This window comes from Arachis ipaensis, chromosome B9 (genome assembly GCF_059453495.1).
Source record: "Arachis ipaensis isolate K30076 ecotype BB chromosome B9, ASM5945349v1, whole genome shotgun sequence".
Classification (NCBI taxonomy): Eukaryota; Viridiplantae; Streptophyta; class Magnoliopsida; order Fabales; family Fabaceae; genus Arachis; species Arachis ipaensis.
The window spans coordinates 140,794,481-140,820,446 of NC_142444.1; the positions used below are offsets into that span (position 1 = coordinate 140,794,481).

At 33.0% G+C, this 25,966-nt stretch overlaps 3 protein-coding genes across 6 annotated transcripts; 2 read left to right on the plus strand and 1 right to left on the minus strand.

Moving 5' to 3' along the window:
• Positions 1 to 5,019: 5,019 nt before the first annotated feature.
• LOC107617826 (delta(14)-sterol reductase) lies at positions 5,020 to 13,415 on the minus strand. 4 transcript variants are annotated; one of them, XM_016319698.2, is made up of 14 exons: positions 12,932 to 13,415; positions 10,647 to 10,818; positions 10,419 to 10,536; positions 9,867 to 9,937; positions 9,716 to 9,772; positions 9,315 to 9,406; positions 9,054 to 9,101; positions 8,730 to 8,850; positions 8,570 to 8,616; positions 8,308 to 8,389; positions 6,407 to 6,483; positions 6,185 to 6,304; positions 5,438 to 5,512; positions 5,020 to 5,325 (listed from the first exon to the last, which is right to left on the minus strand). In XM_016319698.2, exons 2-14 carry the CDS (start codon positions 10,698 to 10,700, stop codon positions 5,172 to 5,174), a joined length of 1,116 nt encoding a protein of 371 aa, XP_016175184.1. In that variant the 5' UTR covers positions 10,701 to 10,818; positions 12,932 to 13,415; the 3' UTR covers positions 5,020 to 5,171. The 4 variants fall into 4 exon arrangements, with proteins under 4 accessions (XP_016175184.1, XP_088354214.1, XP_088354215.1 ...); XM_088498088.1 differs by having other exon boundaries at positions 10,647 to 10,833; XM_088498089.1 differs by lacking the exon at positions 10,419 to 10,536 and having other exon boundaries at positions 9,867 to 9,931; positions 12,932 to 13,349.
• Positions 13,416 to 15,964: 2,549 nt separating this feature from the next.
• On the plus strand, positions 15,965 to 16,324 carry LOC148546582 (uncharacterized). Its single transcript, XM_088499257.1, has one exon. It carries the CDS (start codon positions 15,965 to 15,967, stop codon positions 16,322 to 16,324), a length of 360 nt encoding a protein of 119 aa, XP_088355383.1.
• A 1,030-nt stretch (positions 16,325 to 17,354) lies between these two features.
• LOC107616001 (uncharacterized) lies at positions 17,355 to 17,783 on the plus strand. Its single transcript, XM_016318011.1, has one exon. It carries the CDS (start codon positions 17,355 to 17,357, stop codon positions 17,781 to 17,783), a length of 429 nt encoding a protein of 142 aa, XP_016173497.1.
• The last annotated feature ends 8,183 nt before the right edge of the window (positions 17,784 to 25,966 follow it).

Sequence of the window (25,966 nt, forward strand, 5' to 3'; positions counted from 1 at the left end):
TCGCGCCACCAACTTCTTCTTCTCTCCACTCGGCCATGGCGGCTTTGGCACCGTCTTTTTCGACATTCTCTCTCCTCCGGCAAAAACTCTATCGCAGTGAAGCTCTGGACCCCACAATAACCTTGTAGCAAGGAGAGCGAATTTCACAACAAGATCCTCTTTTTAATTCAGTTGCAAAATTAAAATTAATTAATCCTTTAGAATTCTAATGAATAGTTGTGTTCGATTTGTTGGATGATTATTAATAATTTTAGGGTAAAGTACTAAATTGGTCCCTTAGGTTTGGGCATAATTCTGTTTTGATCCTTAAGGTTTAAAGTGTTCTATTTGAATCTAAAAAAGTTTCATTTAGCATCAATTTAGTTCCACAGTGAGGTCAAAATTAAATAATTAACAAAATGTCCTACATAACAACAGTTCAAGAACAAAATTGATAATCTGGAGAACAAGTACAAGCTCCAAAGGCACAAAATCAACCATTGATGCATCAATACATTTATTTATCATTTTCTTTAGTTTTATAGAAAATATTTTATTTATATTATAAAAAAATAATAAATAAATGTATTGATGTATCAATGGTTGATTTTATGCCTCTAGAGCTTGTACTTGTTCTCCAGATTATCGATTTTGTTCTTGTACTGTTGTTATGTAGGACATTTTGTTAATTATTTAATTTTGACCTCACTGTGGGACTAAATTGATGCTAAATGAAACTTTTTTGGATTCAAATAGAACACTTTAAACCTTAAGGACCAAAACAAAATTACGCCCAAACCTAGGGACCAATTTAGTACTTTACCCATAATTTTATTACATTAAGTTTATTAACTATGGTTAAGTGATATAGAGAATAATTTTATCAATTAAAATTTTTGTAATATTTTCTAAATTTTTTTTTTTACAAAATCTAATAAAAGAAAGATAAAAAATAATAAGAGTGATATTTGTATATATAAGATAAGAGTAATATTTTTTTTACCAAAGATAGGAAAATTCAAATCTGCGATCTCTTAGATGAGTACAGGGAGACTATGCCATTTGAGTCATAATTCATTGTCAATAAGAGTAATATTTAGATATATAAAACATATCTTTGTACATAAACCAATACAAAATAAGAGACTAATTTTAGAATATTCAGGTGTACTTACAATATTCTAATATTTGTATCCACGTATATTTTAATATGATATCAGTATCATTTTAAAGATAATATCTAATACAAATTTTAATTTTCAATTTTTAATTTTAAGTTATTTTAGTTATTATAAAAATAAAAAATAATACTCAAAATTAATCCCATTAAACTGCTCAATAATTTATTTATGAAAAGATATAATTGTATTTGTTTAAAGGATAATTCATGGTTCAAAAGATATAATTCATGGTTAAAAATGCCGAATCTCATTTTAGGTTTTGACGGAATATTCGAAAACGCTGTGTGAGTGTGTGGCCATGGCGAATCAGCAGAATTTGCCAGAAGGAACGGTGCAGAACATTCTAGAATAAGAAACTTTCAAATGGGTCTTCGTTGGTAGCAAAGGTGGCGTTGGCACAATACTCTCATTCTTCTCGCCACTGTTAGCGACTCTATTCTCATAATCTCCACTGACCCAACTCACAATCTCAGTGATGCTTTTCAACAACGATTCACAAAGACTCCAAATTTAGTCAATAACTTCACCAATTTATATGCTATGGAAGTGAATTCCACTACTGAGCATGAGGATATGTGGGCACTTCTAAAGGGATGGACGGCATGAGTCGCTGAAATTTTCGGTAAAATGTGGGTAATGGACTTCAGGCGTGCCCAATAAGAGGCTGCCGAAGCCACCATGACTGAGTAGGGGAGGAGAAGGAGTTGATAGCGCGAAGAAGAAGCGAATAGGAGAGGTCTTGGAGATTCCGTCGTTGTTGGCGCTGGAGATAATGGAGGAGGCAGTGCGCTTACAACGGCAGAAGAAGGGGAGAAAAAAACCTGGAGGAGAATGTTAATGACAGTGATGCGTGAGCATCTTGTCTATCTTTTCCTAGTGAATTTGCATCTAATTTGTTGAGTTTAATTAAGAATTAATTATATTTTAGCCACTATGGATGCTATTTTGAGTTTTGTGCAATTTTATTTAATGTAGGTAGCATTCGGATGGATTTGATGAAGTTTCTACAGAGAAAGAGAAGAAACCAAAGAGATGACCAGCGAATACCGACGCGGACGCATGGCTCATGCGACCGCGCGGAATGGAGGAAATCGCAATGACGCGATCGCATGCCTGACGCGAACGCGTGGACTGGAATCTGCACAAATGACGCGAACACGTGGACGACGCGGACGCGTCACATGAGCGATCTGCAGAATGGACAAATCTAGTGGTCCCCACCCATCAGACTTGTTAATTAATTCAAATTTAAATTCAAATTTTAATTCTAGGAAAAGATATTATTTTAATTTTAATTTTAGAAATTTGATTTTTAATTTTATTAGGATTAGTTATAAAAGGAATCCCAACAGGTGATTCCAACACAACATTTTATTCCACAACATTATTCCCATTTACTATTTATAATCTTTATTTTCTACTCTGAACCATGAGCAACTAATTCTCCATTGTTAAGGTTAGGAGCTCTGTCTATTGTATGGATTGATACTATTATTTTTCTATTTTAATTTATGTTTTGATTTATTTTTCAATAATTGTTTTCGTTCTTTATTTTATGAATTTGGGTGGAACGGAAGTATGACCCATGTTCTAATTGAGTTCTTGTATAACTTGGAAAAGCTCTTTACTTGAACAATAGCTTGAAAACATATTATCCTGAATTTCTAATTGTTTGTATTTAACGGGATACGTGACATATAATCCCCTTATTTTTGGATAATTAGGATTCTTGTAGCATATAAACTGGAATTTGATCATCACCCTCTAATTGGAATTAATTGACCAAGAAATTGGCAGTTGATGAATTTTAGAGGAGACTAAGAAGGTCTAAGGAATTAGGGTCTAGTCACAAATAGTTTGCCATGAATTAAATCTTGCATGATTAAAATAGTTAATAAGAAAAGTCAATCCAAAAAATAGATAACTCTGAAGCCTTAACTGCCTACTCAATATTTTATTCCCAACTTATTTATTTGTCTATCCTTTTGATATTCTGAGTTCGAACTTAAACCTTTTGAACATCTCAAAACCATTTTATGCTTGTCTAACTAAGTAAATCATTTAACCATTGTTGCTTAATCCATCAATCCTCGTGGGATCGACCCTTACTCACGTAAGGTATTACTTGGTACGATCCGGTGCACTTGCCGGTAAGTTAGTGGGTTACAAATACCGCACCAGACAGTAATAGATAATTAAATATGGGTATTCATTTAAAAAATAAAAAAATGATCCCTTTATTTTATGTACAATTACAAAAAAGACCCCAAAAAATAAACATTTTTATTTTGACATTTTTTGGCTGACCGGTGCGCTAAATAACTTTTTGGCATTTCAGTGCGTAAACATCACCTGCGTACCAAATCCGTGCCCTTACATCAAATGGTTGAATGCCAAAGAAAGATGACACCAACACAAGTTTAGGGACAGCAATATATCATTTTAATTAATGTAATGGTATTTTATGGGAAAAAACGGATCCAAGAATTTTAATATGGAAGGGCCGAATTGTAGATAAATTTTTTTATTTTTATTATATTTTTTATTTCATAAAAGCAATTTAGACATAACGTATAATTTTATTTTTAGCATGACAGCTATATAAAAGAAATATAGCAATATCAATAATTTATAGTATGTTTAGTTAAAAAAATTATTACATATCTTATTAATTAAAATTAATTCTTTCAAAAGGTTTAAAAGCAAATTATAAACTATTAATTATGTGAAAGACATAGTACTTTTATAGAATATTTTTATAATTTTTTTTTTAACACCGTAAATTTAGAAGAAAAATGAGTATTTTTTTATAAGAAAAAGTTATCTAAAATACACAATGTGATTATCAAAATATAACTAGGTAAGTCATTATTAATATTTTATATAATAATATAAATATTAAATATGTTAATATTAGAAAACAAATGATTTAAAAAAAAATATATATATATATATATAGATGATTATATAAAACTAAAGATACAAAAGACTTGAGAATATGATATTAAATTGGTTAAATAAAAAATATTAGGATGCTAAATAATTGAGACATAAATTCATTACATAATATATATATATATATATATATACCAAATTACACAATATTATTTATTTTTTTAGACATATATCTCATATATAAGTATAATATTTTAAAATCTTGGGGAGACAAAGCCACTACTTGCTCCTCTAGGTCCATCCCTATCTATGGGATTTATTTTTTTGGAATAGAATTATGGCTATTTGGATCAAATTTCATGAAAATAGTAATTTTTCAAAGTTTTGTTTTTTAATTTCAAGACTCATATCTAAGATTTCTAGTCTATTATATTGACAAATTCTCATTAACACAATAGTTTAACTTTCAACTTTTCTATCATGATGAAACTATTGAATATCCAATTACCCCTGTCTAAGCCGAAGATCTAAGAAAAATATAAGAATCTCGCGATAAGAATCTTTTTTCATTTGATATTTTCTAATAACCAACTTGCTTGGTTAAGTGTTAGTTTATTTACCTGATTAAATAAGTATTTAGTGTTTAAATTTTATCTTATATATACAATATTGATTAACGGTAAATTCTTAAACAATATTCAAATATACAATAAATTAATTTTTGACCTGCTAAATTAAAAAATACTGTGTAAAAAAAAAAATCTAAAGCACTAGTTAAGAGACCAAAATATCTACAATGTTCACCAATCTTGTTAACAGCATCTATTTTTATTTTCATTAATTTTTCATTTTAGAATATTACAAAAAAAAAAACAAAATTTCTATTTAGTTGGCTCAAAATCAAAACATAGAGAATGTACCTAATAATAATAATAATAATATGTATATAAAGAAAAGAGACCACTTTGCTAAAATATTCATCTCACTTTCATAAAATCAAACAAGGTTCTTATTAATAAACTCCTTCATAAATAGTATGCAACTTCTAACAATAGTTTCAATTCTACAAAAATACAAAAGCCAATACAATGGAACCTTCTTTTTCTTCTTTTCTTTCTAATACACAAATGGCAATATTCTCCAAGGAACAAGTTTTCGGTACTCAGTCCATATCTCTTTATACTTCTTCGCACAACGAGATTCATCCCTTCTCTCCCTCCATATCAACAGAATAAGAAGATATATTGGATAGAAGTATGGAACTGGTGAACTGCAAAAATGAGTAAGATATACAAGGTTTGACATTATTTTCTTTGTAGAAAAATCAATATCAATAACTTTATATCAGCGAAATAATTAAAGGAATGAGTTAATGAGATCACCTTATCCCACAAGGTAAGCTAAAGGAGAGAGCAAGAAGTAAGTCACCTAGGTAATTACAATGTCTGGCAATACCCCTTCAACAACAACAACAACAACAACAACAATGACAACTTGTGTTAATAGCTTCCATGAGAAAGTGAATTGAGTGTATATACGTTGTTCTAACAAGACTCTAGATAGACAAATAATAACCACGGATTAAAACATGTTACTGTCTTCGTTCTTTTTTATCTGTCAACTGTTACTTTTTGGTACATATTGATTTAACGCATGCCAAAAAGTGGACAAATAACCAAAGGAGTAATGTGTAATGTGTAATGCATAAGATGTTAAGAACTCACCAGGTATAATCTCTGACCTAAATTCAACAACTTTCTAAATAAAAATTCATGAGGATTAAAAAATTTTATTGGTAATATATTATACTATTACTAATTACCAATCATTAACTTGGATTATACACATACTCAACCAATCATAATTTTCGCTATTTGATAAAAAGAATAACTTAGCCAATGGAGCCTTTTCTCATCCCATTTTTTATTCCGAAGCCTCCCAACATGTTTTAAGATATGCTTAATCGGTATTCACATATTATGTATTAAATTAAAGGTGAAAGAAAAACAGATGCATATCTACTCCAAGCAATTTTTTTTTCTTTTTTTCAGTTTTTACCCCTTAAATAAAGAAAGAGGAAAAGGAAAAAGAGAAACAAAATACAGATATCAAATGAAAAAAAATCTTACCAATAACCAGAAGCAAGTAACTTTCCACCAATGACTTTTGGAGGCTTACCCCAAATAGGGCCCTTTGGATTCTTTTTGAATACATGTTTTTGCTTGTTTGCCCCTCGAAATACCATGTATCTGCAAAGTTTGATCTTCAATTTTATGTTATGAACTTATGTAACTTCAAGAGTATATGTGGTGCATTATAGAATTCACGGTTGGATATTACGAACACATTACCCAATCAGGAAGACAAGACAATTAGCTATAATGGTTGTCGTTGTTAACTCCACCTCATTTGCTAAGAGCCACCATCCCTGACAGCAATTGTAGCATGTCAATACATGTTATGTGTTTAAACGAAAAAGTACTGTACACTGTTCTAAAAACCGAACCGGATCGGCCGGTTCAACAGGGTTAATTGGGAACGGTCATTTAGTTGGTTTGGTTGAAGTGCAAAACCGATCTGCAAAAAACCGGTAAAAAACCTATTGAGCCGGCAATTAACCAGTGAACCGTTTGAACCGGACAGTTTTTTCCGATTTTCAATTAAAAAATAAAAAATAAAAAATTACATAAACCCTCCACATTCTCTCTCTCTCACACGCACACTACCACGGAACCCTAGCCCTCCTCTCTCTCTAGCTCCACAGAACCCTAGCACCCCCAGCCAACAATAGCAGCAGCAGCCAGCGCCCAGTTCCCAGCGCCGCCGTCGCCGACGAACTCTTCTCCTCAGCCAGCGTCCAGCCCCGGTGTTGCCGATCCTCTTTTCCTAGATCCCTTCTCCTCGCGTCGCTAGGTCTCATTGGAGCTGCTGTTGGCGTTGCCGCCTCTGTCCTCGTTGTCATCGGCCACCCTGAACTTGTGTCTCTGTCCTCGTTGTCGAGCCCTCTCTCTCGCGCGCGCATCAAACCTCTGTCTTCGATCCCCCTCTCTGTCCGAGCTCACTTTCCTTCCTCCCTCGCCGTCACTTCTCTTCCTCCCTCACCGCCATAAGCAAAGCTACTTTAATTTATGTTTTCTTATTTTGTTATTTTATTGATTCCGAGTTGCTGAAATTTGATCGAGTTGCTGATTTTTTTTTTTTTGTTCATTTTTGAGTTGCTGAGATCTGAAATATGTTGGTTGATAATGTTTTGTTAAATTTTCGAAAATAATTGTTATTCTGAGTTCCGAGTTTCCCTCATATGCAAGCCATAGAAGCGAATTGTATATCTCTATATCTATCTGTAGCAAGAAAGTAGGCTAGGCTTTACCCACGGGCAAGCTATCTAGCAGAAAGTGAGTGAAGCTGCTTTGGTCTACTCTGGGTGCACAATTATTATTGTAATATCCTTTTTGCTGATTTTCTGAAATAATTGTGTTTTGGGTTAGGATTGTTGATTGTTGCTGATGTGATTCTGAATTTAGTTTGGATGTTGAGTTTGGACTCTTTGCTTAATTTTCTGTTTTTGGATTCTTTGGCTTTGGATGGCTTTGGATGTTGAGAAGTTTTTGGATTCTGAGTTTTTGTTGAATACTTGATTAGTATTGAGAATATAAATGTAATAGAACAAGATTTGGTTTAAGAAAAAGTGAAAGAAGAGCATGTAAACTCTTGATTTAGTTAGTTATTCTGTTTCAGGTCAATAGCTTTCATATATATTGCAGACATTATATTTGGAAGTGTTGAAACTAATATGATCAATGTTATTGATTCTCAATAATTATGTTCTCAATTTTAAGTTTTTGAATACATTTCTTTGTTTCTTATATCACAAGAATTCTTCTTTTGGAGTGTTTATCTTGATTGTCAAATAATTGAGCTTGATTAGAGTTTAGAAGTTAATTAAAATTTTTTTATTATGAATTCTAAAAGATAAAATATGAACAAATTACTATGTGAAATGTTAAATTTTTAAATTTTAGTAGTTTAGAAAATATTAAATTTGAATATTTGAAATTGTATATTGAATTTTTAATGATTTCATTGTATATTTAATTAAACCGGTTCAACCACAGTTCAACTTCGGTTAGACTATTGAACCGTTGAACCAGTCACTTCACCAGTTCAATGACCGATTCGGTTCTCGCAACCTTGGTACTATACATAATGGCGCAAATAAATGGCAAGTTGGAAGTTAAGTTATAGCAATTACCTGAATGCTAAAAGTAAAAGGAATCCAAACTAAATCTCCAAAGACCAACATGAAGCCCAACCTCTCTGCAATTATGTCCCAACTAAAAACAAAAATTAAGAGATAAGATCATAAACCACAATTATATCTAACATGAATGACAATATAGATATCACAATCATGAGTTCATAACTTAGTGAAAATATTACAAGGAAAACATGTTTTATTTTTTTAGAGATTGGGATGAACAATTTTTCAAGTAGAGCAAACGCAATTCACTTACGTTGATGTCATGTACTCTTCATGCACAAAGTAGTCCAAGATGTATAACTGGTATAAATGTAAAGAAAGTCACTCATCAAACACCCAAACTAGTGCTTATTAAAAGAAAAGAGAAAAAAAGGAAATTCAATAAACTAGAGTAGACAAGATTTTAAAATTACTGCACAGAATATCTGGAAGAGAATCATTGATTTGCTCAAAGTACCATCTTGAATGCTCTTTGCAAGAATGGATAAATTGATTAGCAGCCACCCCATCATTCCAGCTCTAACAAACAAAAATCTACAATTTGACAATTCCATTATATGTGCAGGAATATTTATAGTATTCAGAATAATCATAAAAAAAACCACAATTCTGACAATTCCATTGACAGGGTTGCAAGCTAAGAATGCTTTTTTTCCATCATAATTGCCAATTATATACACTTAAGCAATCATATAAAATGAGAACAAGCAAGAAACGACATCAGGTGGATAACATACTTGAGGTCAATACCCATATACTGAGGATTCAGTTGTATTCCAAACCACCTATCAAAGTAAAACAGAAAACGAAAAACAAAATTAACCAATAAAATTCAATTTCTGCAACGGTCAAGGAAATAAAATCAACCATGTTCACACTTCACACTAGTTAAAAAGTCGGGCTTCGTTGTACTAGACAGAAAAACACAAAAGAGATGCAAACACAAATTCCAAACAGAAGCTATTACGATTAAAGAAATTTTAACATCTAGAACATACCAATCATGTATTAGGTTTCCAGTGATATGAGGTTTTAGTGATGAACTTTTACTTTGTGACTTGCAGCCCGCAAAATAAAGTGCCAGGGTCACCTGATATGAAATTAGTAAAAATGACAACAAAAAAGGTTATTATCAAGCAATGCAGAGTAACAATAAAAACAAATAAAGTATAAAATTTAGCTTTTGATATATTTCAACAACTGTGCATTGGTACATTTAGCCAGCCTTTTCTAATGATACGATAGGATTTGACTTCCATCATTGTTATTAAGTTCAATAATGTGTCATTTATTCATATTTCAGTTCTAGCAAATTCATATGATGAAATTGAACTATGAAAAGAACCATGGAATGTCATTACTAAGTTGTAAATAAGATTCTATGCTTATAATTACATACAAGAAAACTGAAGATAAATGTTGTGGACAGCAGCTCAAATCCTCTCTCAGATATAGCCTGCAAAAGTTGCCACAGGTTATTCTGCGACTCTAACTCTAGCATATGATTCATAGTGTTATGCAAAATTCAGAATATCCATATGAACACGTACGGTAGGAGATACAAAATCCATCTTGGCACTAATCCCAAGAAGTGCAACCAACAGAAGAAGCAAGACTAAACCTGAGAAAATGTGAACATAGTTACACCTCCAAAAAAATAGAAAAGGAATAGTGGTGTAAATATAGACTCAATTCTTGTGAATCTTATATGAATCAACATGCAAAATATATTTTAAAGTATAAAATATACCACAACTGCTAAACCTTATCTCACTAGGTACAATAAGTAGCATAAAAAAGGAATCATCATAATCTTTGTTATAAATCATGTATACATTCAAATTATTAAAATCTAACCATTATAACAATTTCACCTATCACCTATGATTTTTCCTTTTTTAAGATTTCTTCTATTAATAGGTCATTGAACAAACATTTTGTCATGTATAGCATTGAAGACTGGTCATGAAGTGAACAACAAAAATATGTTGCCATTATAACACTGATTTAAGGATTACCATAAACTAGAGAACCTATATTACATCAAAATCACACTAAAATGAACCACATTTTTGTAATGTACTAGAATGTTAAAAACGAACCATTGCAGCGATAATGAAGGCGAGTTCCATCAGCAAGAACAACCCCAGGAACAAGTTTTCCCAGCACAATGGATCCCGCAATTGACAAATAAGCAAAGAAGCCCAGAAGCAAATAAGCCTTATCCACATTCCAAAGTAGTGAAAATATTAAAACTTTACATATTACATCCGTAGAATCAACTAATTCATATAAAGGGTATAGTGAGTGAATGAATGAATAGTACTAACTGAGTTCCATGATGGTATAAGAGCTTGAAGAAGAGAACTCAGTTTCATGAGCATGTGTGAGCCTTGTATCTGAATGGAATGAATAGTTTGATTGTGATTTTAGTGTCAGAGAAGATTGTGACTTCGATTATTGTTGCAGTGTTGTTGTTGCTACTTTATTGTACTCAAGATTCTGAAAATCGAATGACTGATTCAATAATTTAATAATCTAACCTGTGAGTGAACTGTAATTAAACCAATTTAATTAAATATATAATAAAATTTTAAATATTTAAATTCAACCATTCATATAACAACAAACTTTAAAATTTCACAATCTCACGTTTAATTTCACGATGTTCAATGACCAAAAATAACAATCTTTTATCTTTAAAAAAAAACACTCATCACAAGTCATAATAGTCGTGAAGTGGCCCAAAATCAACCATCACAACTAACTAATTAACTAACTCTCAAAATCAACAAAATCATATTAATATCAACCAACAACAATCAACAACAGTCAACAATAAACAAGAGATTAACAAATAAAATAATTTTGATCTCATGAAATAAATTAAATCAAACAAATAAAAACAAAAAGAAAAAATAAAACTGAAGAAGACGACGCTGAGTTACGAACAGGGAAGTGGGGGAGTGAGCAGCGCCAGCAAGAGACGGCAGCGTCAACAAAGCCGGCGACGACAGGCAACGCGGGTGAGAAGAGCGACGATGCCAAGAATAAAGGCTGCAAAAGCGCCGGCGACAGCAGCGGGCAATGACAATAGCGAAACGGCGGCAAAGCGGGCGACAAGAGCAACGTGGCCAAGGACAAAGGCTGCACCAACCGACCAACACCAGCGACGGTGACCTTCTGAACTGGCCAACGGAGCCAATCGGGCCTGCCTCCTCCTGCTGCCTCTAGGGGTATAGCCGGCGGCTACAGCTCCTTAGGTGGGTGGGTTTTGGGATTTTTAATTTTGGGCGTAACCTAAGTGAATGAATCTGAACCAAGGTTCTAAAAACCGGACTGGCCATCAAACCGTTTTAGTTACTAGTTCACTAGTTCATTGGTACAACCGGTTCAACCGTCGTTCAACCGGAAAAACCGTTTTATTATAAACACCTGATTCTATAAAAATTTAATGAATAAAGCAACTGGTTCTAAACACTCTTCTACTGCATTTTTTTTTACTTCAAAAGGGGATCATAAACAACTAGTTCTATGAATAAACAAACTACAATGATATGCAATGCCAAAAATAGGCCAATGATGAAATAATAAAGGGTTTCTCTCTTCAATTCTATGTTCATCAATATCCAGAATTTCCTTCTTAATATACCTCAGAATTTCCTACAAAATGAAAATTGAACACAATACACAGCTTTAAAACAAAAACAAAACAACACTCAGAAATCAATCACCTCTTCCAAACACAGCCAAAACAGAACAACATTCAGAGTATGAGCATTGACCACAAAAAATTGATTTCTAAAACAAAACAAAAACAGCAGAACAACATTCAGAGTTTGAGCATTGATCACAAAATATTGATTTATGAAACAAAACAAAAACAGAAGAACAACATTCAGAGTTTGAGCATTGATAACAAAAAATTGATTTCTGAAACAAAACAAACACAGCAAAACCAGCAGAACAGCATTTAGAGTTTGAGCATTGATCACAAAAAATTAATTTCTGAAACAAAACAAACAATCAACAAAACAATGAAAACATGAAGCATATAATAAATCAATGATCACCAATATCCAGCAAGAATCTCAAAAACAACAATAAATACACAACAATAATTTAGCAAATAAACAAGAACAAGACCTAAATAAAAAATCCAACAAATTAAATCGCAGAAACCTAACAATTTAGCAAATTAAAACAACAGCAGCTCAAAAACTTACAAGAAGAACACTAATGCAAGTGGAATCATCATGCTAATATGTTTTCTACAAAGATGCTATTTGTGCATCTAAAATTTCCTAATTACTAAGATCCAATTATTCTAATTTCACATGCAATCAACTTACTAAGTTTCTAAAAGCTAGAAATGATAAAACCAACCCGAAATATGGTTAAAGCATTTCATCAAACATGTTGAGTGCAGTAAACTTAAAACGAAATAATTACTTATTGTAAAACTTAAACTTTAATTCAGTCTATGAAAAAAATCCAAACCACTACTAAATCAAATAATTACTTATTGTAATAGAACTAAGAAGTTGCAGAGTTTGAAGCAGAGTATTGGTCTTGTGTAAGTGTATTATCTGGTGGCTGGGTTTAGGGAACTCACGGCGGCGACAAAAGAGAGCAGTTCGACGGCTAGGTGGAGCGCGCGGGTTGGTCGCAGAGTTTGAAGCAGAGCAACGTGGCTTCCAGACGAACGCGAATGCGAACCCGAATGGTGAACGGCGAGTGAACGCGAACGGTGAACGCCGAGCAAACTTGAACAGCGAAGAACGCGAACGAAGACGACGGCTGAACGAAGACGCGAACGTGAACGGCAAACAAACGGCGGCGGAAGCGCCTGAACAGACAAAGACGACGGACGCCGAGCTCGAGGAAGCAGCTGCGATCGGTAACAGCGAACAGGGGTTGAAGACTTGGAGCACGAGGGAAGCTAGATGGACGGACGGCGGCAGTATGCCACTCCTTGCGGCGGTGGTGTAGGCTTACAGTGCTAGGGTTTTTTTGGCTAAGTTTCTGTGTATGAAAGAAAGGGAGGGAGAAAGGGAGAAAGAAACGAAGGAGCTTCAGAACCAAGATGAAAGTAAGCCAAATTTGCCAAAAACGACGCCGTTCTTTTAAATCGGTCGGTTCTCTGTCCGGTTCAACCGGCAGGAAACCGGCCGGTTCGGCAGTTCTTCTTCGATTTTAAGTATAGTTGTCAGAATCGAACCGGTGATCGAACTGGTAAGGTTACTGGGTTACTGAATCATTGGTTCAACCGGTGGGTCACTAGTCGAACCGGTTTACTCGGTATAATTAAATAATTATATAAAATTTAATTATTTTTTTATCATTAGTATTTTTATTTTTGTTTTTATAAAAATAATTATCATTTTTAAATTTTAATGCTTTATTAATTAGTTTATATTCATTTTATTATTATATTATTATAGGTAAAAAGTCACATAAAATTATTTTTTTGTGAAGTTGATATTTAAGAATCGTTAGATGATTTGACTAGTTTAACTAAATATCATCTAGCAATTTTTAACTATCAACTTCATATGAAGATAAAAAATAAAATAATATATTAAAAAAATAATATTAATAGATATCATATAATCATGAAAAGAAAAATTAAATTGTGATTAATTAAATTTTTTGTTTATCTTTTTAATTTGTATATATTTAATAAAATTTATAGTTAAATAAAATGTAATTGATTTAAAAATCAGAGACTTTGAAATTAAAATAAATTGAATATAAGTGAAAAGAAAGGGAATACTATATGTATTATAATTTGTATACTAATTGATGAGAATCACTCCAGCTTGGTGGTAGAAGCAATAATGCTTCCCCTGGAGGCTGGAGGCAGGGGTTCGAATTTTTTGTCCATTGTACGTTGACCGAGCGACTCGGACCGGTCCGGTTTTTGCCGGTTTTTACCGGTTCACATCGGGTTAGACCGGTTCGTACCGATTCTCAACCTTAAATGGTCGCAAGCTTGGACCGGACCGGCATTGGGTTCGGTTTACCGGTTTTCCAGTTGAACCGACCGGTCCGATTCTGACAACTATGGTTTCAAGGGACAAATCATATCGTAATTGCTGTCAATCTACCGTTAGACCAGTCAAACCGGTCCGTTCAGCTCGATTTTCAGAACATTGATCTAAACTCTTCAACTCAATTTGTTCATGACAAAAAAAAGGCACATTTGTTTTTATTAATCTAAAGTCACGTCGTTTAAGGGAGATTTTCTTTAAAAAAAAAAAAAGAAAGTTTAGGGACCATCACTTTTATTAAATTTTTGTCAGCACTTAAATATCAAAAGGAAATTGAGTAATCCTATACCACTAGATGTAGGCCCAGTTTGGGTAAACAACTTAATTAAGTTTCTTTTGAAAAAATAACTTAAACAATAAATGACTATATTAAAAGTAGCTTATAAATAAGTTATTTTGTGTTTGGATTTTTAGTTCTAAAAGTACTTATTTTATAAAAATATGGTAAAAAGTAGTAGTATTATGAGAGAAGTCATTTTTTTAACTTCTCTATAAACTCCTAAATAGCTTCTTAGAAAGCCGCAATTTGGTTTTGAAAATTGCACCAGGTATTAATACTACTACTTTTCATAAGTCAAAAGCTCAAAAAAGTTACTTTTGAAACTTCCCAAACGAGCCCGTAATCTCACACCATTAAAAACCTCATTGATGGCTACCAATCACAAAATCTGCTGGCCCTAGCACTCCTAAAAAAAAGGGGGATAAAATATACTTTTTGTTCCTGAAGTTTAGCAAAAGTTTTAAAAATACTTCTAAGTTTTATTTTGTTTCAATTTTGTCCCAGAAGTTTTCAATTTGCATCAAATATACCCTCGACAGCTAAATTTTCTAAATATTTAAGACCAATCTAACAATAATGTATGAAAATTATGCTTGATTTGCTTGTGTTGAGGGTTATTTTTATGAAATTGTTGTTGAATTGGTCTTAAATATTTTAAAAAATTAACTATCACCGTATATTTGATGTAAATTGAAAACTTTTAGGACAAAATTGAAATAAAATAAAACTTAGGGATATTTTTAAAACTTTTGTCAAACTTTAGGGATAAAAAATATAATTTACCCAAAAAAATGCCAACCTGGGAGATCTGCTATTGGTTCAGCCGATTCATCGATTAACGGTCAATTCAAGCAGTTTTTTTGGTAGTTTATTACAAATTGGATTTTTAATAAAACCAAGACAGTGAGCAGAAGAAAATGTTTTTGGTTAACTAAATCAAGGGGATGGATTCGGCGAGCCAGACGTCTTTGGCTAACCGGTGCGCATTTTAGTGGAGAGCTATTAGATCTGTTTTATTTTTTAATTCAACGATAGAAATTATCCTGAAACTTGTTTCTTTTTATTGGCTAGTGAATACTTTTTGTAGGTTTTGTGTCAGAAGAGTCACTTTAGAAAATTAAATTTCTTGGTGGTTATTGTGGTTAGATCTAAAATCTATCTGGATTAATATAGCAAAAATTTATGAATTTGTATGTTAAAATCAATTAGAGTTAAGTATTCTATTTTATGTTAAACTAAATGACGATGAAGTTGGGCTGTTCTATTCCGGGTGGGGATGATTGATTTCTTCTAAATTGGCCACTGTATCAGTGAAATGGAAACTCTGACTAGGACTGCAACGAAGGGCGACGTTGAAGCCAGTTACGTGTGTGCGATGCTGCTACTGTGTAATAAGGAAGAAGAAAAGCACAGACGAAGGGGAGTTGAATTTTTTGAAATTGTACGTGCTTCTGGGGTAGTCGAAAGGTGCGGAGAGATCTTTAGGGAGATATTCGAGCAGCGGTGGGTGGAGGTAAAATCGTCAAATCCTGGACAGCCCGTGATTTGTCGGTCCACCGGTTGCCCTACCCGCGACACCATGGGTGTTGTCGAAGATGTGTCTCGTATCTTATGTGTGCACTGCTTGGCCGATTACAAGGTGTGGGTGTTCTTGGAAATGTTTAGATTTCAATGAAAATTGTTATTTAGTGATATCTATTGTTCAACCTTGTTGTTTATGCTTCTCGTATCTGATAGTACAATAGCTAGTATTGTCTCCTATTTTGTAAAGAATTTACGAATGATTATCCACATATGGATTATATTTTTATTATGTTTTTGTTTTTGTGCATGAAAAAATTTAAGTTTGATCTAATATGAAAGATTTGTTGGATGATGATATAACTTATGTAAATAATTATAAATAAAATATTACAACCAGACAGAAATTTAGGTTCAGGAGGAGGGGAGCACTTGTCCTCACTAAATTAAAAAAAAAAGTAATAATATTATATAAATCAATATATTTATTTTAATGCAATTATATTTTTGTCTCGACAAAAATTTATTAAATTTTATTTTGAGATTTATGTTAAAACTACTCAACTATTTAATTACCAAACTAAATCTCAGTTCTCTAAATATTAGTATAATTAGAACTTGATTTTTTTCAAAATTTAGCATATTTTTTTAGTGATTTTTTATTTTTCTTTCTCCGAAGAATAAACAGAACAAATAATTAAGCCGAATAATTATTAACAAAAATAATTCAATAAATTTATTTATTTTTACCATTTATAATTTTATTCTAAAATCAAGTTAGAAATCTATAGATCTACAAGATTTCTATCAGTATTTAATCCTATCCTTTGATGATTCCTTCTCCATTGTTTTCAATTTTCTTAATTAAAAAAATTTGTAAATAACCAAAATAATATTGACGTTTTCCAGTTTCGGATTTCAAAAAAAAGTACAAAATAAAAACAATACTGCCATTTTGCAAAGGAAAATTTTTTTTAATAATTTTTTAATTAATAATATCGATTAATTATCTGATCTTATCCAGAAGAATCGATAAAGAAACGTATGAGGTACTGAATCCTAATTAATGCCAGTATATTAAAATTAAAAAGGATATAATAGGAACAAATAGAACGCATCGTGGGTGCCTGGGTGGTCGTCTCTTCTCTTGATATTCTCCAATAATCCCCCCAAAGTTCTTGCAAATGGCTGAAACATCTAAGAAGAATAGAAAGAAAAAGAACGTATCTGTTGAGTACAAATGTCCACTCAATCTTCTTCCTCGTGACATATGGGTGAGGATTCTTACGAAGATTGCATCAAATTCGATTCAGGATCTTTTCACCATGCAGGTGACTTACAAGGTGTTTCTGGATGTAGCGAGGTCGGATGCTGTATACAAGCATGTGACGATGTGGTATATACCGTTAGTGTCCTTTTTATTTTACTTTGACCGACCTGAAAGGAGGTTCGTTGATCGCTGCGTGGAAGCAGGAAATCCGGATACTATACTCTGCCATGAGATGACGGAGTATTTCTGGATTACCCATCATGTCCTTGGAATGGATCTGCTGACTAGGGCTGCAACGGAGGATAACGTTGAAGTCGGTTACTTGTGTGCCATGCTGCTATAGTATAATCACGAAGACGAAGAGAACAGGAAACGGGGTGTTGAATTTTTTGAAGTTATACGTACTTCTGGTGAGGTCGAAAGGTGCAAGGTCTTCACAGAAATTTTCGAGGAGCGGTGGGTGGATGATAAACCTTCAGATCCTAGATAGTCCGTGACTTATCGGTCCTCCTGTTGCCCTACCTGCGGCACCATGGGTGATGTCCAAGATGTGTCTGGTGTCTTGTGTATGCACTGCTTGGCTGATTACAAGGTGAGGATCTTCTTGAAAATATTTACATTTTAATGGACATTGCTGTTTACCAATTTCTATAATCTGCCAGTGTGTTGTTGGGGGGTTATGCTTATGTTATCTGCTAATACAGTAGCTAGCAATGTATTCTATTTTGTTATGAATGATTATCCTTCCTTAACATGTGGACTATGTTTTGATTGTGTTTCTACTTTTGTGTGTGGAAAAATCTCATTTTGATCCAGTAAATTGAAATAATTAAAATACATACTTGTTCATACCTGTAACATATAAGTTAAAAATGATTTATAAAAAAATGTTTAGACAACAAAAATATTGTTGACCTTTTTTTTTTTCAAAAAACGCATATTGATACTTTTTTTTCTTACTTTTACTTTTTAGCATCGACATAAAAATATATCATTAATTTTTTGTTGACAAAATGTTAAATGCAGGTGAATATGTAATTTCCATTAACTTAGAAAATAATTTTTTTAAATATGGCTGTTACCGAAATAAATTAGTAGATGAGTAATATGAATCATGCATTAGTCATTGGAAAAGCACCAACTATTTTAGTTAATTTAGTGAACTTTTGACGATAAACTTGTTTTTGTTTTTTTTAGTTTAATTGTATAGAAAGTATTGGGAAAAAAAGCATACAATGGTTCGGTTTGCGTTTTGAATAGTTCATAAAAAAGTTAACGTTAGATTTTTCATAGTCAATTGAAATAAATCTTTTATAATTTAGTTTTAATTAGTAACTACCCATAAATTTATTATTGAACTAATTAATATAATTTACATATACTTAGTAACTTATAATTTCAAATTCTACACTATTTAATTTATACTAATTAATAGATTTATAAATATTTATGTCATAATTTAAAATTTCTTTGTTCAAAGTATATCAAATTTCGATAATAGCATAGTGCAAGCAATAAATGCCTATCCTAAGCCTAATTATGCCTTCATGTAGGATGCGTGCTTGTAGGTGGGATTTTAGATTAATTTTTTCATTATCGATGTGATTGTAATTACTGGTTGAATAGACCATAGAGTGTTAATTTAATGTTAATAGATCTTTTTATGCTTCATATTGTGAGAATTGTGTAATAATCTAGGATGTCACAGTAATATCAGATAGAACTGGTAACTTGGTAAGGTAATGGGCAGTGACGAAAAAGGATAATTTAACCAGTTAGAACAATAATTTATTTTATAAAAAAGATTTAATAAGAAATAAAAAAACACATGAATTATGATAAAAAAAAATATGTTAGTATTAACAACTATCATATGTATGTTTGCTATTGATATATTAACATTTCTATTACGCGATGCACAAAATGTTTTTCAAACGAAAATTATGTTCTGCTCAAAGTACGTGTTTTATGTATGTTTAGAAATATATAACATATTTTATGCAAATGAAAATACTGTACCATAATTTGTGTTTACCTAGTAGTGTTTAAGTGGAAAAAAGTAGCAAACATTGTATGCATAGCTTACATAGTGTTTGAACGAAGAAAAACAGCAAACATTGCATGCATGACTTTCGTCAACCATTTAAATTCAGCCGTTGATCAACGTTTTTGGGAATTTATTATTATTTAATGAATTTGAATAACCACTTCGGTTGATATTAAATATACTGAAACTTAATAATCCATTTCATTTGACTATTAAACAACATAACAATCATTTAATGAAATCTAAAAAGAGAAAAGTAGTTAATTGGCATAAAACTTATCTAATGATATATAAAATTTCAGAATATATATATTGGAAATATACGAGTTATCTAGCTTAACTGAAATGAAAGGTGGACCTAACCCTAAGGAGATTGACAAATAGTATCAACTCATAGTTGGCGCGACAATAGATGCCTGGAACGTGACTAGCATCTCCAGCACCGTCATCTTTGTGCCACCCTCTTCCATGGCGTGTAGATAGCACCCATGTTGCCAAGGCTTAGGCATGTATTTGAAACACAAACTTGATTCTCTCCATTTAGTATAAGCACATTACATTTAGTTAGCCACGACCATGTGATAACTTGTCTGAATCCCACTTTGCAGATTGTTAGTGCACCATACGCCTCAAGCGCACAAAATGTTTCGATTCCCTAGTTTTTTGCCTTGTCGTCATCGTTACGAAGCATCAGCATCATTGACAGTGGGTACTGGGTGGCCACATGGTCATGGATTGCAGTAGTGTGCAGCATTTCCATCCCCACATCATGGTGTTGTCAAATGAAGAGCTCTCGCACACCGGCCCGAAATAGAAGGTCCGGGTGTCCCTTCTGCATGCACCGTTGAAAGAATCTTTCTGCCTCTCGGTCCCGACAATCCCAAGCCAACCGAATTTGCTGTATATATAGAATCGAGGCATATTGATACACAATATCCTCCTCCTCTGTATTGCGTGCAACAGTACACAACATTTTGAGACTACACAAGTCCTAGACGGAGTTTGCTGCGGCTTTCACGACAATTAGCACTTAAACATCATAGGGAAGGTAGATGGTGTCTGTTGAACGCTTCATTATCACTTTCCAGATGATGAATGTCTGGAAGGGGAAAATAGGTATAATGAGGTGAATACCTAAGGAACCAATTAGTACCGCCAAGTGTTTTTGTTTATGGTATTTTTATAAGCACTCGGCGTCGTATCGGAAGGTGTCCCATTGGTTCTGCACCATCACGTCCTCACTTCCCCTCGTACGTGGCTTCTTTAGCAAGCATGCCTCGCTGTAGTCTTTTTTTTTAATGTGAATTCTTATTAATATTATATATATATATAGTTGGTATCACTAAAAGTAATATGCTTTTGCAGTTAAAGAAAGCAGTCTAGTGAGCTAACTATAACATAAGCCAATTCAACCCAATTATTTGTATTTTTAGTTTTGAAATTCGAAAAATTATGAGAAAATTCTACCCAATCCTTTCTCAAATAAAGGGTAAGTTACACTCTATGATAAATCTAAGATTGGATAAAATGAATTATTTATCAAGATGATTAATATTAACTTAAGTTTTGACAATCAAACTACGTAACTCTAGTAAAACTACTTGAACTTCATACCTACAAAATCATATAATTTTTATATTAATTTCATTAACAACTGTGAGATTCACCCCTTACTCAATTAACGTCTCTTTACTTTTTTTATTTTGAATTTGTGATTTAGCTTTTTGGTTTCTCTTTTCATTTGTTCATTTTAGTTTTCTTTTGTTATTTTTGTATTGTTAGATTTAATTATTATAAGTATGAATTTAAAAAAAAAAAGTATTTTGGTTATTTTTTGTTTTTATAATTGGGATTTCGTTGTTTTTAGCTTTATCTAACTGAAATAGGTAAAATAATATAAAACGCTGTCAACTATTTTAATCGTAAAAAAATTAGATGACAAGCAAAAAAGAATATACTATAAAAAATGAAATATATATATATATGTAAAACTATTTTTATCGTACTTATTTTCTATAATATGGGTATTGTAGTAATCTTTTATAATCTATAATTTATATATAATAACAACGTCGTTTACATTTCTGTAATAGGACCCGGCTAAAAGCATTTTTTATATCTACAGGATCAAGAGCCCCAGGATCAAATCATATGCGACCAAAAATAATAAATTAGAGAACATATTATTAATTTACTATAAATAACATAACATTCATGTTTTTTTTTGTTACCACGGTATCCCTCAACCCGATAGGTCAAGGACTAATTCCATGCGAATTTGAGCTCCGTTTAAGGGTCAGCCGCTGACCAATGGGTTGCTGCATGCACAAGGCGGATTCGAACTCCCGACACTTGCTTAAGTGAACAAGTGAGCTGACCACTCGACCAACCCAAGTTGGTTACATAACATTCATGTTACTAAATTTAAAAAAAGGTAAAAAAAATTCCAATAGCATAAAACTTGTCTGTTCATATACCAGTTCAAAATATACATTAAAAATATAGCTGATTCAAGTGATATGCGAACCCAACTAAAGGGAAGTTGACAAATAGTATCAACTCGTAGTCGGCACGACAGTGAATGCAGGGGATATGACTAGCACCTCTGTAATCGTAGTTGCAGTCCCACTCAGCTCATCGTTGGTGATGGTTATAGAGAAGACCCATGTGGCCCCGAGTCGGGCACGTCGTCGAATCACACACCAAATGCTCTCCTATTTCAGGCAGTTGGACTTCAAAGTGCCACGAAACTGAGACAACTTGACAGCACATCACTTTACACTTGTGAGTATACCGGACTGATGAGAGAATTTATGCCGGTCTAGAATTTCTCTTAGTACAAAGAATTACTTCGTTGCAAGCATAGTCTAGATCAACAATGAATTCTCCATCAAAATTTAGTTTGGTTGTCACAAATGCAAACCCAATAAAAATAATCGAGAGTATTACTCCCGAGTTGTTCTCTCTAGGAATTGCAATTGAATGCTCAAGTATTGGTTATGAGGTTCAAGGGGGGTTTGCGGATAAAGAAGCAAGAAATTAAATGACAAGAAATTTAAATCAAACAACTAAGGATAACAATTACTAAAGTGGCACTTCATGGCAAGGATTGAGAATCAAGATTTTCTATCCTAGTTATTAATCATAACACAATAATTACCAAGAGCTAATCCTATTTTGTTATCTCCAACATCGGGAGAAAGTTAAAGATGCTTAAAATTAATCTCAATCCATAAGTCCTAATCAACTTACTAATTGAATTAGTAAGAGATTAGCGTCAATAGAAACAATATTAATTAACAACTCTAGATCACCAACATAAGTTGGATATTAATGACTTAAGATTATCTAATTTTTCTTTCCAAGCCAAGAATGCTCAAAACTACTCTATAACTAAGCCAAGCATTTTATCAAACACTTTGTGTGCATAAAAAGAAAACATATTAAAATAGCAAGAAATAATAAAATCTAAAGCTATCAATTGTAAGAAAATAATAATAACAATCTAAACAAATATTAAGAAATATGAAAACATCAAATTGCATTAAATAAAATAAAAATTAACAAGAGTTCATCAACATAAAAAGTGGCACAAATGAGAAATTAACAAGAGAAACTAAGAGAATTAAGACAATTAAACAAGGAAATATAAATGGATCTACATTAAAACAAGAATTAAAGAATAAAATTAAACTAAAAACTCTAATTTTAGAGAAAAGAGGGAGCTTCTCTCTCTAGAAAACTACCTAAAACATGGTTCCTAAGCTACCCTAATTGCTCCCCCTTGATCCTTCTTGAATTTGGCTTCAAATAGCTTTAGAAATTAGTTGGATTGGGTTTTGGCAGGTCCAAAAATTGGCCCCAGCATCTTCTCATTAATGAGTCATGTGCATACATTCATGCGTACGCATGCATTCTTGTGCGTACGCATGACTGTGAAGATTGTAATTGTGTGTACGCATGTATTTTGGTGCGTACGCATGGCGTTGAAAATATTCCAAACTTCATTTCTTCATGAGTTCTTCACTTTTGCATGCTTTCTCCTCACTCCTTCAATCCATACTTGCCTTGTAAACCTGAAATCACTTTATCAAACACATCAAGGCATCGAATAGAATTAAAGTGAATTAAAATTAGTAAATTAATGGCCTAAAAAGCATGTTTTCACTCTTAAGCACAATTTAGAAAGAATTCAAAAAACTATACTATTTTAGTGAATAAGTGTAGGAAAAGTTGATAAAACCTACTCATTTAAACACAAGATAAACCCTAAAATTGGAGTTTATCACAGACACCTCAAGCGCATGAAATATTTCGATCCCATTCTTTTTCGCCCTCTTGTCGTCCTTACGAAGGAGCAACATCATTGACAGTGCGTACTTGGTAGGGTCATGACCCTTAATTGCGGCATTGTGCAGCATTTGCATCCCAACGTCATGGTGACATTAAATGAAGAGCTCCTGTATCCCGTCCCAAAATAGAAGCTCCAAGTGGCCACTCTCCCTGCACCGATGAAAGAATCTCATTGCGCCCAGATCGCGGTACCAACACTACCTAATGGCATGCGGCTCTGGTATAAAAGCACTGGTATGCACAGTATCCTCACCTTTTACCTTGCGCGTAGTGATAAACCACAATTTTATGGTTTATCTTGTATTGAATTCAGTAGATTTTATCAACTTTTTTCACATTTATTCACTAAAATAGTATAGTTTTATAAATTCTCCCTAAATTGTGCTTAAGAGTAAAAACATGCTTTTTAGGCCCTTAAATTGCTAAATTTAATCTACTTTAATTTCATTCGATGCGTTGATATGTTTGTTGAGTGATTTTAGGTTTAGAAGGTAAAGATTGGATTGAAAGAATGAAGAAAAAGCATGCAAAAGTGGAGAAAGCATGAAGGAATGAAGTTTTGGAAATCTGCCATGTGAGGCATACACGTGACCGGAAATTCGCCAAGCGACGCGTGCGCGTGACAAGCAGCACGTGACCTGTAAGAACCACAACTAATCAACTCGTTAGTTAAGTGATTATATTGCCCAGAATAGGATCCGAAAAGTTAGAGTGAGAATTTGAGGATTTAAATGCCATTTTTGGACTCAGTAGGTCTTTCTGAGTCAGAAAATGTCTTTTCTGCGAAAAACCGTGAAAAATCACGAATCGGAAGTTGAACCGGTTCAAGTCTGTCGGGTACTGCGTGAGAAAACTGGAAACAGTAAAAAACCTTAGAAAAATATTAGAAATGGAAAACCGGGCGTTAATTTTAAAAGTTTGGCCCGAAGTTGGACCAAACAGGCTAAAAATACTAACGGGCTGGACCGGGCCCAAGTTGGGCCCAAGTCCAACATATATAAGGGCTCATTAATGAACCCATTCATCATTAAACACACACACACAACAGAAAATTGAGAGAAGAGGGAGAAGGGAGAAGAAACACTATTCACACATCACTTCTTTCCGCGATATCTTGAGCTACGGTGCTCCGATTTGTGTGCCGTCAGCGGCTACGCAAAGCTCTCGCCGAGCCCGTCAATTCTATCTAAATCTTGTGGTAAGTTTTTCGAAATTATTCTTCCCTTCTTCTGCCTTAAGATTTCGAGTTTGGTGAGTGATGATCTTGAGAAAACCTTGTGTTTTGGGTCTTTAGGTTCACTCTAATCCTTGCTTAGCTTTGGCTTTTGGCTACCAAAACTGTTGGTCAAGGTAAGAGGCTTTGAACTCTTGAGAAATTTTGATTTATGTTGAGCCCTAGGTTGATTTGTGATGGTTTATGCCTATATAGTTTGATTATTGTGAGTTTGGAGCTTGTTGGTGAATGTTAAAAGCTTGGATTGTATTGGAAAGCTTGTTGGTGCTCATTGTGGGTTAAGGACATATTGGGAATCGGCCAAGATATGGTTTCAGTTTCCTCTATGTAGTATTTAATATTCATGAACCCTTAGGCTAGTGACCCATAGGATAAGTTTGGATTTATGTGGTTGTTGATTATGGTTGGTTGATGTTGTATGTTGAAATGATATTGCTATGTTAAGAATTAATGATGTTGAGATATGATGCTTGATGATTTTGAATGATTGTATATGGTTGGATATGGATTTAAAGCATGAATGAGGTTGATCATGTGAATTGATAGAGATGAGGTAATGATTGGTGAATGTATTGGCAGAGGATTGATTTTAGAGTCATATATTTGAGGTTTGATGGTTGAGAATGGTGATTGGTAACCCTATAAGGTAATTTATGTTATAAATGAGGGTATGGTATTGGCCTAGTTGGATGTGGCTTGAGAAATTGGTAAATTTGAGTATATATGAAATTTGGGTAAAAAGGAAATTTTGGTAAATTTTCTTCGATCATAACTTTTGCCTCAATTTTCAAAATTGATTGGGATTTGTTTGAAATTAAACCTTATTAAAAACCCTTTAATTTGATATAAAGTTTGTAAATTTTGAAATTTTGTAGAGGAAGTTATGATCATT